The sequence below is a fragment of the Acomys minous genome (assembly GCF_964271855.1).
Source record: "Acomys minous genome assembly, chromosome: 8".
NCBI lineage: Eukaryota > Metazoa > Chordata > Mammalia > Rodentia > Muridae > Acomys > Acomys minous.
The window spans coordinates 119,088,367-119,103,287 of record NC_140489.1 but is presented as its reverse complement, the minus strand read 5'-3'; the positions used below and the strand labels follow the sequence as shown (position 1 = coordinate 119,103,287).

Sequence of the window (14,921 nt, the reverse complement as noted above, 5' to 3'; positions counted from 1 at the left end):
CTAGCAATAGAAGCCATGTAAACTAACACACACACACACACACACACACACACACACACACACACACACACATGCATGGCAACATTAAATGATTTTCTACGCACACAAATCTGGATTCTAAGAAGGTCTGGGGAATGATGATTTGAAGACATTACAGTTTCATGAAAATTAGTAATCAAGAATTTCCATACCTGTAAAGCAAGGAAACCACAAAGTAAACCACTTTAAAAAACAAAACAAAACAGAACAAAAAACCCATGTCATATTGGAATCACTAAAAATCAGTAATAAAAAGAAGAAAATTGAAAGCAAAAAAGAAAAAGACTAGGTATCATGGAACAGAGGTAGGACAGCCAGCTCCTCATCTGAAATAAAGAGAAATAATACAAATCATCTGAATCTAGTGTAAGAGAAATAATGCAAATCTGAGTCTAGTGTAAGGGAGTCTTTATAGCGTTGGGAAGAAGGAGAAGAAGCCACTGTAGCTTAGACTCCACAGTCAGCCTTAAATATTTCTAGTTAAATTATTATTTTATTTCTTTTTATATGTATGAATGTTCTGCCAACATATATGTCTGTGTACCACATGTAAGCCTGGTATCCAAGGAGGCAAGAAGCAGGCATCAGATCCTCTGGGACCAAAGTTTCAGACAGTTCTGAGAGCTGGCAATTGAACCTGGGTCCTCTGGAAGAACAGCCAATGTCTAAACTCCTGGGCCATTTCTCTGGGCTCTTAAAGAAAATTTTAATCATAAGAGCCTTACCCCAAGAAATATCAAGAAAGTCTTTCAGCCGTTGATACCATTTGAAGAGTCAGATCTATACAATGAAATTAAGAGCTCGGAAGTGGTAAAATATGTAGACAAATCTATGACGCTTTTCTGTTGGCATTATTTTTAACAGTTTTATTTGGTTTCTTAATGCTCCTACCTCTCTTCCAACTCCCTGACTCTAGGTAGGAGAGGAAGAAGATTAGAAGGACGTAGACCTCTTTGGACTTAATTCCAGCTGGTTGGGGTCATTGGGTTCTTCGGGAAAGTACCAATCTCAGTTACCAGGATATCTCGCAGTCCAGCAACAGCAAAGAGCAGGGCGAACAAGCAGCCTCTTCCTCCTAGAAGCCCTCCCCTCTCTCTGGGCTCTGATATTTATACTCTCCCAGAGTCCTCAGAATTCCACTAAGTCCAGCAAGCAAAGACTGCGCCTCTCTCTCTGCCACGCAAGGTTGTTACTAGCCGGCATAGACCACATCCTGCACGAGGTGATTATCAGCTGTGGGCAAACTAAAGGCAACTTCATATCCCACATTTGGGATTTAAAACAAAAACCTGTTTATGTAACATAACAGATTTTAAAGAAACAAAAACTTCCACTATACTTTTATTTGCCATTAAAAAAAATTTTTTTTAGAAGATAATTGACCTCTAAAGCAAAAAACAGAAGATTTTGCATGGCTTACAATATCTATAGAAATAACATTATAGTAAGAGTAACACACCAATAAAAAATCAGAAACAGAAGTATATTCTGGTATAATGTCCTATATCATGCATTAAATAGTATTGTGGCACTTTGAATGAGAACGGCCCCTATAGACTCCCCAGTTGGCGGAGCTTTTTTGAGAAGAACTGTTGGATGTGGTGTGCTACTTGCATGGGCTTTGAGCCTCCAAGCCCCTCTGCCTCACCCCCAGGACTCTGTTTCCTTCTCAGCTCATCTCTCAGTTTCTGCCCGCACCCCCCCCCCCACTCCGCCATTATGCATTCCAACTGTCTGGAACCAGAGACCAAAATAAATTCCTCTATAAGCTGCCTTGGTCACCAAGTTTTATCACGTCAATAGAAAAGAAACTGAGACAGGCGCAGTGCGATTTGCGTGTTGTCTCTATCCGTCTATTCCTCAGAAAACGTGCTAGGTCGGCTAATTTATAAATAGTTGACGTGTACTGCTCATATAGTTATCTTGGGAAGTTCAGAGTCAAACCACTGGCAACTCTACTCTGTCTGGAAAGGGCTCAGCCTCCGCTAGCAGGATATGACTTTGTTATTGCATCTTCTCTGCGGGAGAAAAAGCAAAAAGAGAATGAAAAGATGGGGTCTGAACCCACAAGACCTTCTTGTAAGAGTCCCTCGATGCAGCCTGTGTGCTTTGCTCTTCTAAATCATCAGGCATAAGGGCAGGTCACATCTCAGAACACCAAGGGATGGTTCAGTGCAACTAGACCTCCTGTGCATGGAAAGAGCACGCACACAGGAGACCTTTGTGCTTCAGGACCTAAAAAAACGCAAGCTGTTTGTTTGTTCTTGAATGAGGGAAGGTGGATTCTGGGTCCCCAAGACGAAAGTAACCACCTAACAGGGAGCAGCCCTACCACAACCATGCAGAGCACCCCAAGCATGTCATTGACTTCTGCTCAGTCCTGTCTGTTCCCTGCCACCAGCCTGGTCTCTCACATGTCCAGGTTCTCTGGTCCCACAGGGACGAGGGGACTGGACATTGGTGGCAGCAGGCTGCATGGTATGAGTTAGGATTCAGGCTTAGGACTAGCTGCTGAGGTGTCAAAGCGGACCTGGCCTCCAGGTTCTCCTGGCATCCCTCAGTCTCTATCTGAACTTTCCAGCCCAGGGGCAGGGTTTCCCCTTTCCCAGAGGCTCTTCATTACGTAATCCAGACATTTTGGTGCCCCCCCCCACTTGCCACTCTCTTTCTTTCTTCCTCCTCTCACCCCACGCCTCTGTCTTCCTGTCTGCACAGTGACTTCCCTGTCCCTGTCCCTTGGGACAGGTAAACCTGCCTGAGAGCTGCCCTCAATAAACCCGCCTTTATACTTTAATACTAAAATCATCTCATTTTATCAACAGCGAATACTTCTCAGTAAGGGAGGCAAAAATATCTTTGTCCTACACTATAGACCTTCTGCTAAGTGCAGGGACTTCCAGAAGGTTCCATAGATCCAGATCTATCTTATAGCTTACAGCATCCCATGCTCCATGGCTAAACGGTTAGTAAAAGTACTGAAATAATTTTGCCTTGCTTCGGAAACACTCTTTGCCTTGAGCTCCCCCAGGGAAGTTATCCCAAGCCTTTCTGGGGCTCCCCCTGACCTCCTGGTTCGGTATCTGGAGGGTTAATGCAGGGGGCTCAGGGACACAGTTCTAGGAGGCAGGACCACTCTGGTTGTCCTCTCCTTTTTTCTTGAGTGTAGGTTAGAATCACGACAACCTCATAGTCACATAGTCTTTGAGCCTTCCAGATAAGTCCACCCAAATCCCGCATACTCTACAAACTCTTGTGGGTCCCTGTGTTCCAGCAATGAAGATGTATGAGAGGAAGTGACTGCGAGCGGGACACTGTGTCCCCTCCCCTTGTCATCCACCCAGTCCTCTCTCATTCTGACATGAGGGCTGAAACCCCCAAGGTTGCTGGCAGTTTACAGGGGACACTATGTCTTCCCCACCTAGTCATTCAGGTGTGGGCCCAGTGCATAGCTGTGATTGCAGCATCGTGCTGGCTTCCACAGGTAAAAAAAAAAGGGGGGGGGCGAGGAATAGGTCTCTTTCCAAAGAAGTCCCTGAAGAGCCCCTGGACATGGTGAGGGCCAATGTGAGATAGACATTTCCCCTCTCGTCCTTGCAAACCAGAACTTTCCCTGCGCCAGAGATTGAGTTGTGTTTCTCTGAGGAAACACGGATGAGAGTGAGTTTGGTGTCAGAGCAGTGCTTGCTCGGAATGTCACGTAAGGCTGAGGGCTCGTAGCCCACGTGGCTGCCGCATGTCTCTGAGGTTGACGAACGCCTGTACTCCTTCCTGGGGCCGTTGTCAGCTTGCAGGCTGGGATCTTGGACAGACAGCTCCCTCAGAGGAGCTATATCCCAGAGATACTCACCCACCTCACCCTTAGGCTTGGTCCCCTGGAGACTTCCTGATGACCTAGGTCCACTTCCCTACTAGTGGTTAGAGGAGCTTGGTTCTGTGTGAGGTCAGGGGGCAGGGCCTTGGAGCTGAGGCAGGGAAGCTAAGCTCTGCAGTAACAAACTTATTCAACCTTCACTGACAGGCCTTCTCAGTTCCATTGTGAGGGCAGCAGACTGCTCACCAACATGTCTCTTTTTCAGATGCCATTTCTTGGTGTCAGAGTCACATCCTCTGACGTATGCTTGCTAATTTTTGTCCATTTGACATAAACTAGAGTCACCTAGGAAGAGGAAATCTCACTTAAGGAAATGCCCCTATCAGACTGGCCTATGGGCACATCTGTTAACTCTCTCTCTCTCTCTCTCTCTCTCTCTCTCTCTCTCTCCCTCCCTTCCTCCCTTTTTCTTTTTCTTTCTTTTGTTGTTGCTTTCTGGTTTGTTTGTTTGTTTGTTTGTTTTGGTGTGTGTGTGTGTGTGTGTGTGTGTGTGTGTGTGTGTGTGTGTGTTTGTTTTTCTGAGACACAGTTTCTCTTTCTAGCCCTGGTTATCCCAGAACTCACTCTGTAGACCAGGCTAGCCTTAAACTCACAGATCTGCCTGCCTCTGCCTCCCAAGTGCTGGGATTAAAGGCGTGAACCACCACTACCTGGCTTTGTTGAGCTTTTTCTTGATTAATGATTAATGTGGGAGGGCCCAACCCACTGTGGGTGGTGTCATTCCTAGGCAGGTGGTCCAGGGTTGTATAAGAAAGGAGACTGAGTGAGCAAGCCTGGGACAGCAGTCCTCTCCATCGTCTGTTTCAGCCCCTGCCTCCAGCTTCCTGCCTCGACTTCTCTTCATGGCGGACTGTAAGCTGTAAGGGGAAATAAACCCTGTCCTCCTCGAGTTGGTTTTGGTCAATGTTTTATCATAGAATAGGAAGCAAGCTAGGACAGGAGCTGGTATCAGAGAATGGGTCGTCACTATGGCAGACCTGGCCATGCTGTTTAGGCGAGGACTCCGGAAGCATTTTTAAGTTTTGTCTGGAAATGCTGTCAGGAGTTTGGGGTTTGCCTAAGCGGAAGGGAATGCTGAGAGCAATGCAGACGGTGCAAGCCTAGCTGGGACATTTCAGAGGGAATCCAAGACTATCAGGGCTGTTGATATTTTTAATTGAGAATCTATGGGTCTTGGTCAGCTGAGACTGAAGAATTAGCTGTGATTAGTAAGAGACCAGCACCCATAAAGCGAAATCTTTGCTTTACTGGGACAATCAATGCTGGTTACATAGGGCTGAAAAAGCATCCACGATTAAGAAGAGGACCAGCATAATCAGCACTAAGGAGGCAGAGGCAGGAGGCTCTCTGTGAGTTCGAGGTCAGCCTGGTCTACAAAGCCAGTATCTAGGACAGCCAGGGTTACAGAGAGAAACCCTGTCTCAAAAAACCGAGAGGAGAGAGGAGAGAGGAGAGAGAGAGAGAGAGAGAGAGAGAGAGAGAGAGAGAGAGAGAGAGACAGACAGACAGACAGACAGACAGACAGACAGACAGAGACAGACAGACAGAGACAGACAGAGACAGAGACACAGAGAAAGAGACAGAGAGAGACAGAGAGAGACAGAGAGAGAGGCATCACTGAGGTGAAGCTGTCAAGTTTTTCCTCAGGGACAGGATGCAAAGCTGTGGTCCAGAGGGTCCAGGCCTGCAGTTCGAGCTGGCAAATGAACTTGGTAACTTGTAAAAGTATCCCACGTGAAAGACTGGGACTGAAGGGGTTAAGGGAGGTGGGGAGCTGAGGCATGGTACATGACATGTCAGGAGAGGTCACTGGTGAAGGCCAGCTTCAGCTGCACTGAGAACCCCAGAGCGGGGTAAACGAAGGCTTGGCACCGTGTGGCACAGTTGGAGTCCCTGAAGAAGCCAGGAGAGGCCATTGGTGAAGTTGCAGCCTCATAGGGGAGAACCCAGCATATTGGAGATGCCCTACTTTTTCAAGGTTGTTAACGTTTGTGTCACCCAGAGGTGAGATAGAACTCAAGGGCTTTTCTTGTGGAGGACACTGTCCCTGGAAACCAAGCTATGATAATTCGAAGCAAACTGCTCTTGGGGAGAACCCAACTTCTCTGCTTCGAAATGTGTGTCTTCCAGATGTCTTGGGATGAAGCTAAGTTATGGGTTCTTTTATTTTCTTTCTTTCTTTCTTTCTTTTTTTTTTTTTTTCCTGGTTTTTCAAGACAGGGTTTCTCTGTTACACAGAAGTTGTGGATTCTTAATGTAAATTATTTTTTGAAGAAATGTTTCCTGGCCTTGTCTGACTCACTCTTCCCTTTTCTGTCTGGCCCCAACAGGCATTTCATGTTCTGCAGCCAGGACCAGAACTTGCTTAGGCACCAGGCTGGAGTCTCTAAGACTGTATGTGGTCCACACTGTCAGACACTTTGGATTTGCTCTCCAAGAGCAGGCTTTTACTTCTGGATCAAATGTGTGCTCTGCTCCTACTTTCCCTCTTTCCAGCTTGCTCCTGAGAGAGCAGTGGTATATAGTTCCTGCTGTCCCACAGCCCAGCTGAGGGCTGCGTCCAAGGGCACACCTGATAGCTTGCGTATCTCTCCTGCCCTTCATTACTGGCAGCTTGTCCCTCACCCCAGGCCTCATCTGTGCACAGTGCCTATCTGCTTTAGCCAGGTGGTCTCTTCTGCCTCTGCCACCACCTGGTGAATCTTCCTAGACCAGAGTTTGGTCAAGTTACATCCCTATTTGGAAGCCACAGGATCTGTCACTCAGCTGAAATCTATAGCCACATTCTCTGTGCCTCTCTTTTCCCTTTATCCTTTCTTACCTTGAGTGGTAGGTACCTGTCCACATATCTTAGCCAAAAGCCTTTCTGGGAAGGTCAAGTCACTATTAAGAATTGGGTCTACCAAGAGGGTGGTGAGGAACAGCCTGGTGTGAGTAGCCTGCGATGCCAGCAGCTGAGGCCATTGTGATGTCCTGGCCCATGCTGCTGCTAAGGGCCCGGTCTGGATCCATGGCCCTTCAGCAGCGAGGTGTGTGTGTGTGTGTGTGTGTGTGTGTGTGTGTGTGTGTGTGTGTGTTAATGTCCATGCCCCATACTACCACCAAAGGCAATGCGGACATCCCTGGTCTGGGTTGCCACCCGGGCAGTATTAATGTCCTAGGGAACACAGAGCTGGCCCCGCCCCTCACCTGGGCAGTGCAGGAGAGCTAGCCCTGGTAGTACAGGTATGGGAGAGCTGGTGAGCTGACCAACTCAGACTTCACCCAGGCCTAGATCTAGGGCTTTGAGTTGGCCCACCCCAACATCTAGCCCATGTATGGAGCTGGAGGACGTGGAGGGACCCATTCTGCAAATCCAAAGCTGCATGGTCTCCTTGACACGGCAACAACAGGATACATCCAAGAGGAGTCCCCATGAGGGTTTAGTGTTAAAAGTGTAGCAGAAGCCAGAGGCCTTGAACCTAACTAATGACTCATTGAGATGAACATTTGCAAGCAAAGCAAAGGGGTATATTGTGTGACACACCACAGCTTCCATGGAGAGATATGTTGTTGTTGATGTTGTTGTTGTTGCTGTTGTTTTCTTGGGGGCTGCTGCAGGGGCAGAGGGCAGATATGGAGGGATGGGGAGATGAGTGGGATTGGGGTACATGATGTGGAATTCACAAAGAATAACAAGTTTAAAAAAAAAAAGAATTGGGTCTGCATGAAGTTTGGGCCATTCCTGTCAACTTGGATGCATCCCCAATTGTGAATTCAACCCATGTCCTGTCTTTTTCTGGTGACTTACTCCAAACTAAGGCACTGTACTGGGTCTCCCCCCAAAACCTCGCTCTTTGTTGTCTGAGTGTTTCTAAATGTCTGCATACCTTTCCATTTATCTCCATCCCCTCGCCCCTCCCCTTATATTGTCAACACCCAGACATTTGAAACCGCCCTTTTGCAAGAGGGAGCTGTCTGCAGAGCGATACACGATAGCAGAGCCTGCCATGGGCTCCAGAGGACGGGGCTTAGATCCCGTCATCCGTGTAGCTTTATTGCCGTTGCCCATGCCTAACCCTCTGGTCTGTGATTTCCAGCTTACAAACCGTGTCTCCCATCACACCAAGGGCTTGGGAGCCAGCGCTGGCTCCTGTCTTATTGTCCGTTCTGTCGCAGGTTCCCAAACAGTGCCTCACACCCTGCTTTAACCAATATTTACTAAAGACAGAGGAGGGGATGCCCACCTCCCATGTAGTTAATTCTGAAATCCCCCCAAAGGATTTCCTAAATCTCTTCCCTACTTACCAGCCCCTACACATTGTCCCGTGCTTCGAGGCCTGGAAAACCCCTTCTTCTTGTTAGTTACTTGGCAATCGCCAAGTGTCCGGACGGCCACATCTGCTGCTGCTTCCCCTTTGACAGGGCAGAGAAACCATGCCACACACAGCTGACCTCAGACATGCCTCCACACACAGCTGGAATGGGGCAGCTGCACAAGGCTTTTGGCTTCCTCTTGGGTGCAGGATTCCTCACTTTTCTAGGATGCACACAGCTTCAGGTAGGTGAGGGATGGAAGAAATAGAAACTTCCAAGCGCATGCTTCCTCCTAGGCCCTTTCCAACACCCACAGATACAAAATCACAAGTTCTGAAAATTCCCTTCCACAGTCACACACAGTAGGAGCATCCGAGGGCTATCAGCATTCCTTTCTTTTTTTTTTTTTAAACTTAACTAACGTCTTTTGTGTGACAGTGTTGTTTGTGTATCGTTGTGAACATGCCATGGCACATGTCTGGGGGTTCAGAGCACAGCTTGTGGGAGTCAGTCTCTCCCTTCGTCATGTGGATCTCAGGGATAGGACTCAGGTCAAGAGGTCTGGTGACAAGCACCTTCTTCACCCACTGAAATGTGGGTGGCCAGTGGCCCTTGATGTTTCCTTTCTTGACCTGGGTGGTAGTTACCAAACATTTGCCTAGTAATAATTCATTAAGACGCACATTTGCCCTTCTGTGCGCTTTTCTGAATCTATGTTGTATTTTGCAATTTAAGAAGATGGGGGGGGGGAGAGAGAGAGAGAGAGAGAGAGAGAGAGAGAGAGAGAGAGAGAAAAGAAGAAGACAAAGAAGAAGAAGAAGAAGAAGAAGAAGAAGAAGAAGAAGAAGAAGAAGAAGAAGAAGAAGAAAGGACATTTTCCCCCTTACTCCAAGCCCTTAGTTCAATCAATCGCACTGGATTAGCGTTCATCTCCCCCTGCCTCTGATGGAGTCCTGGCTTCTTGGGCCCAGCTCAGGATTGCTGTCACTCTAAGGAGGAGTCCAGAGGCCCAAGAAGTAATGTCACTCTCAAAGGAATCTGAAAGTGAAGGTGGGATTTAGCCAAGTGGACATTTTGCCTGAGGGAACAGATTCAACACACACTGCTAGGTGAAGCTGGGCTCGTATTTCAGATTTGAAGCAGTGAAGGTGCCCACTACTGTGCGTGGGGTAGGTGCTGGGAGGTGTCTGTCTGTCTTAGGGGCCCCAGCCCCCGCCCCAGCCCCAGGTGTGGGCAGGGCCAATGCCACTTTAAGCCCTTGTGCCAAAGCAGACAAGAGATTTCTCAGTTTGGTTTGTCATTTTGCTAAATCCCCAAGCCGTCGTCGTGAGCTCATAATCTCTACCCCAGACAGGCGGACAACATGACACATTCGCTCAGCGCACCCTGCAGCTGCTTCCAAGGCCAGCCTGAGTGAATGCTGTAAAAGTCGGTGCACTGGGAGCGAGCCACAAGGCCTGTGGACCTGCTGCATCTGCCTGGCCGGGGGCTCGTGATGAGACTGATCCACGCCCCCAGCCCGAGCCCAGGGCTTTGAAATTCAGACCTTTACCCACCATCTCTGAGGGTGTGGCTGGATTCTGCATGAGGCCACCAGGCCTGCTAAGTTTAATAAAGCGGGCACGGCTAGTGAGTGAAGGTCACTTCTGATCTAGATCCTTTCCGCAAAAGAGGGATTGCTATGAGGAGTGCCACGCAAACCCAAGAGAGGTCATAGGAGCAGTGTGTTGATAGCGGTTACCATGTGTACAGACTGGCTCTGCCCACCACCGGGATAAACCTTCACTTTGATTTAAGCAACGGCCCCACGATATGGATGCCATCACATCCCCATCATGCTCCTGCGGAAACTGGCAATGAGGGGAGAATCCGAGCTGTTTCAGAAACTCACGTGCATGGTCAGTGAGGAGCTGGGCGGCAGCAGGCAGCCTTGCTGGGAAGCTCGCACAGGTGGCGGCCAGCGGGGAGGTGCCCCCCCCCCCCCCCCCCCGTCTGCGCACAGAGAGGTGCCACCAACGTGAAAGGGCACCCTGCGGCCATGTGATAGGAGGAGTGGCTTTCTTGAAGACCATCTGGCGAACGGTCATTGACAGCTTTCTTGTTTAACAGCCTTCAGATTTGTCTCCCCAGGCACCTCGCCTTCAAGAAAAGAGGCTGTGACCCATGAGCACGGCAGCTGTAATTTTTCATTAGTAAATTAATAAACTGGCAGCCTGGGTCTATACACATGTCTGCTGAGGGAAGCCCAACTCAGGATGGGGCCAACAACCCTGTGCCAACTTAATTGAAATTCTGAGTGTGCAGGAATTAAGCCCCCGGCTACAGCCCAGGTGCCAAGGAGTCCTGTCTTGGACTCTTCTTGGCAGAACTGGCCAGCCCTCCTAAGGGGCGGCGGCCTGGCTCTGTGAAGTCGAGCTGCCTGGTCCGACAGCCAAAGTCATGTGTATAGAAGGGTACGGCAGTGCCAGGTTCCAGTGTGTGTTCCAAGTTCCACAGTCTGTGTCAGACTCCCGGCGCCAGACCAAAGGCGGCTCCTGGCAGGGAAGGGGTAAGAGCTGCCCTGGTGTGTTTGTTCCTCCACACATGCCCTGGGGGGTGTCCTACATCTCACACCCCTTGTCCTTTCATCCAGAGTGGCTCCAAAAGCCGAGGAGCAGCAGAGTCACTTTGGGAGCCTTTTATTACGGATTAAATCGATGTAGGGGCAGGGAACCCTCAGCCATTGATGAAAAACCTTGGCTTTCAAACAGATATTTCCAAATAACATGAGTTCAATGATGTTCTTTTTGGATAAAAAATTATTTTATTTAGGAAATTGGTCTCTAGCTTTGGCTGGTCTGGAACTTACTATGTCGACAAGGCTGGCCTCAGATTCACAGAGCCCTACCTGCCTCTTCCTCCGAGGCTCTGGGAGGAGAGGCCCGTGCCACCATGCCTGGCCTTTTTGAAGAAGTAAAGTTACACAAATGTATATCAGGGCACAGGTGTAGAGTCTGAAGGAAAACTTCCTAGAACTGGTTCTTTTCTCACGTGTGGGTCCTAGGGATCAAACTCAGGGTTTCAGGCCTGGTGGCGAGTGTCATTACTACCCACTGAGCCACCTCATAGTCAGACCTCTAATATCTTTTCAATTATTTTTTTTTTAGCTCTAAATTTTATTTAGTTCTTTTTTACATTTTCTCTTTTGAATATTCTCATTCAGATATTTCCCCAAGCTTGATGAGATTTTTTTTGGAGAGTTTTTAAAAATCAAATTATTCTTTGACAATTTCCTATCCTATCCTTTCTTATCCTCTTTCCTCTCCTCCCCTACCCCGTTTTCTTCCCTCTCAACAGATCTCCACCATGCTTGCTTGTCTTTTTGTTGTTTTGTTTTGCTTTGTGACCCACTGGGTTTAACCAGGTCACTCATGTGAGTGGGGGTGGGGCGATCTACTGTCTCATGAGTCACTCACAGATGCCTATATTACTGAAGAAAATGGCTTTCTCTCCCCTCTGGCAACTACCATTAACTTTCCTGGGGGGTGGGGCAGGAAGCCCACCAACCCCTCATCTGTCTATGATGGAATGCTTAGTCTTATGTGGGTCCCATGAAGGCAACTACGGCTCTTATAAGGTCAGGAGTGTCATGGCCATTTCATGTCCAAAGGACAGCATTTTATGGCCCTGGTAGGAAAAGTCTTTTTTGCTCCTTGTGTTTTTATGTTTGTTTGTTTTGTTTTGTTTTGTTTTGTTTCTGGTGTGTTAGGATGAAACCCAGGGTCATGTGCATGTTAGGCGAATGCTCTACCACTGAATCATATCTCAAGTCTGAGGGTTCTCCCCCTCCTTCCCCCCCTCCTTCCCCCCTCCTTCCCCTCCCCCTCCTTCCCCTCCTCCTTCCCCTCCCTTCCCCCTCCCCCTCACTATTATTATTGGTTAGGATATATTATGAAGAGGGTTTGTGAGTGTGGACGCACACATACCTTAGTGCGTTCATGGAGGTCAGAGGACGGTTCCACAGAGGGAGCTCTGGGGACAAACACAGGTTGTCAGGGCTGTCTGGCAAGCACGCTTACTCTCTAGACTTTGAGGAAGTCTTTTTAAGATACAGCATCCCAGACAACACTGGCAGAGATTTGGATGGCAGCAGGTGTATGACGAGCAGCAAGTATGGAGCGAGACCTTCAAAGGTGGAGTTCTTCTTAAAGGTCCACCAGGGGGTTCACATACATATACGAGCTTGGAAACCATCCTGGTGAAAAGATTGCCTTTGGCCTCCTCAACCCCACACCTCTCCCCAGAGGGCTTTTATTATCCGCTTAGCCATGCTCTCTTGGCACCTTTATAGGTTATGTGAAGCCCTCTGCCTCCGAGCAGGCTTCCTGGATTGAATCCTGCATTAACAGGGTCTCAGGATTCTCTTCAGTCCCTCCCACACCGTAATGTGCTTATTTACTTTTTAATCTTTGTTTTTGTAAAGTTTGCATGTTTGGGGGTTTGCTTGCATATATATCTGCGCACCACATATGTGCAGTGACTGCAGACGACATCACAAAATGTCAGATCCCCTTAGGACTAGAGTTAGAGGAAGCTGTGAGCCGTCGCCGGGTGAATGCTGGGAATTGAACTCAGGCCTTAATGACTGAGCCATCTCTCCAGCCCCCACGTTGAGACATTCTTTGTGTTTATGTATTGATTTGGTATTTCTACTCCACTGGCTTGGATCTGAGTGCTAGGTCATCACCACCTAGATAATTCTGCCCTAGAATGGCCCTAACTTCCTGGTATTGGGCTACAGTGAGTGAATGAGGGATGGAAGAGAGGCGGAAGCTTCCGTTCCCAGGGAAGAGTTTCCTACAATTCACTTTCCGTCTTTAGGATCCTTCCCTTCAGACTCCGTTTTCCCCTTTCCTTCTCTATGTACTCCGCCGGGAGGGACTGGAACATTAGCGGCACTCCGGAAACTCAGCTCTAAACCGAAGGCACCAGAAGGTCCACCAAGTCCTCCCTCTGCCCGTTTCCGGGAGCAGCCATGGCCCTGACTGACATCGACGTGCAGAAGCAAATTAAGCACATGATGGCTTTCATCGAGCAGGAAGCCAACGAGAAGGCGGAGGAGATCGACGCCAAGGCGGAGGAGGAGTTCAACATCGAGAAAGGCCGCCTGGTGCAAACCCAGCGCCTGAAGATCATGGATTACTACGAGAAGAAGGAGAAACAGATAGAGCAGCAGAAAAAGATCCAGCTGTCCACCATGAGGAACCAGGCACGCATCGCGGTCCTGAGAGCCCGAGACAACCTCATCTTGGAATTGCTCAGGGACGCCAAGATGAGACTAAGCCGGATCGTGTCAGACGTGGATACCTACCAGGGGCTGCTGGATAAACTCGTGCTCCAAGCCTTGCTCCGGCTGCTGGAGCCTGTGATGATTGTCCGCTGCAGGCAACAGGACCTGCACCTGGTGGAGGCTGCGGTGCAGAGAGCGGTCCCCGAGTACGTGATGCTCTGCCGGAAACATTCGGATGTCCAGGTAGATCAGGTCTCGTACCTAGCTTCCCGCGCCGCAGGAGGTGTGGAGGTATACAGTAGCGATCAGAGAATAAAGGTTTCCAATACCCTGGAAAGTCGGCTGAATCTCGCAGCCCTGGAAATGATGCCAGAGATACGAAGAGCTTTGTTTGGAGATAATGCCAATAGAAAGTTCTTTATGTAAGTCTCTGGGAATCTTGCACTGAACCATTAAGTTGTGAAGGCCTATATCATTTGGACAACGGGAGCTAGGGACCTTCATCTTCCTCTGTAGTTCTTTCCTAGCTTAGAATAGCTAAAATCATTACATGTTGTTAACTTTTGGAATAAAGCCCAAATTGTGCTCAGAAATCAAACTGTAGCTCATCTGTGTTTATGAAGGAAGTGAAGATGTCTGTCAGCTTCATCTCGGATGAGATGCAAATTGTGCCTTTGACCTGTGTGTCTGTCCCAGGCTCTACACTTATTCAAATATGAAGTGTGCTTTTCCTCTCTCGTTTCAGCTAGAGTAACTTATGACAGTAGTAGCTAATGAGGGCCAACATCATGGATGTGTGTCTTGTACACTTTCCCCTGATTCATGCTCAGAAAAGCCCCAGGCAATCAGTAACTACACTTTGGGTTTAATGTTCCTGGAGCTACTGCCTTGAGGTTCCTGATGGCATCTTTGGAGACACGTCCTGTAGGAGAAGTGTCAATGGGACCCTGGGGTATGTGTAATGGGACTCCAGAAGCCTGCCTGGGGTCCTGGGATTTGTTCGTGGCCTGTCTCTCCTGTCTTTCTGCTGATCCAAGTCCCAGCCTTCTACACAACCAGCTAACATTCTACCCCTGTGTGCGTGGTGGGTCAGAGGGGGCTGTCAATACTCTACGGAGCTCAGGGTCTGCATTGGTAGACATCCCTGATCTCAGCTCAGACGCAGTGCAGAGCTTTGGGGGTTGATGGAAAAGAAAACCCACACGTTGTTTCACATTCTGGGCCCAAGGTTTAAGGTAGTCTCCTCCAGCGACCCCGAGGGTATCCCCGTGGCCTGCAAAGAATCCCCAGACCCCTGGATAGTTGAATGCCTGTGGGATTAGTTTTCTCTCCCAGACAGCCTAAAGCACTTTCTGTGAGAAGCCAAGAAACACAAACTCTGCTCGTCTTTGTTTACATGAGGCCATTACATAGTGTAAAATGAATAGTGGGGCTGGATTTATGTGC

At 48.6% G+C, this 14,921-nt stretch overlaps 1 protein-coding gene across 2 annotated transcripts; it reads left to right on the top strand.

Moving 5' to 3' along the window:
* Positions 1-10,709: 10,709 nt before the first annotated feature.
* Positions 10,710-14,060, top strand: ATP6V1E2 (ATPase H+ transporting V1 subunit E2). Of its 2 annotated transcripts, none has more exons than XM_084791546.1 (2): positions 10,710-10,754; positions 13,067-14,060. In XM_084791546.1, exon 2 carries the CDS (start codon positions 13,221-13,223, stop codon positions 13,899-13,901), a length of 681 nt encoding a protein of 226 aa, XP_084647672.1. In that variant the 5' UTR covers positions 10,710-10,754; positions 13,067-13,220; the 3' UTR covers positions 13,902-14,060. The 2 variants fall into 2 exon arrangements, with proteins under 2 accessions (XP_084647672.1, XP_084647673.1); XM_084791547.1 differs by lacking the exon at positions 10,710-10,754 and adding an exon at positions 11,689-11,875.
* The last annotated feature ends 861 nt before the right edge of the window (positions 14,061-14,921 follow it).

Coding starts and splice junctions, on each gene's coding strand:
- ATP6V1E2 (XM_084791546.1), top strand. CDS start 13,221: ATGGCCCTGACTGACATCGACGTGCAGAAGCAAATTAAGCACATGATG.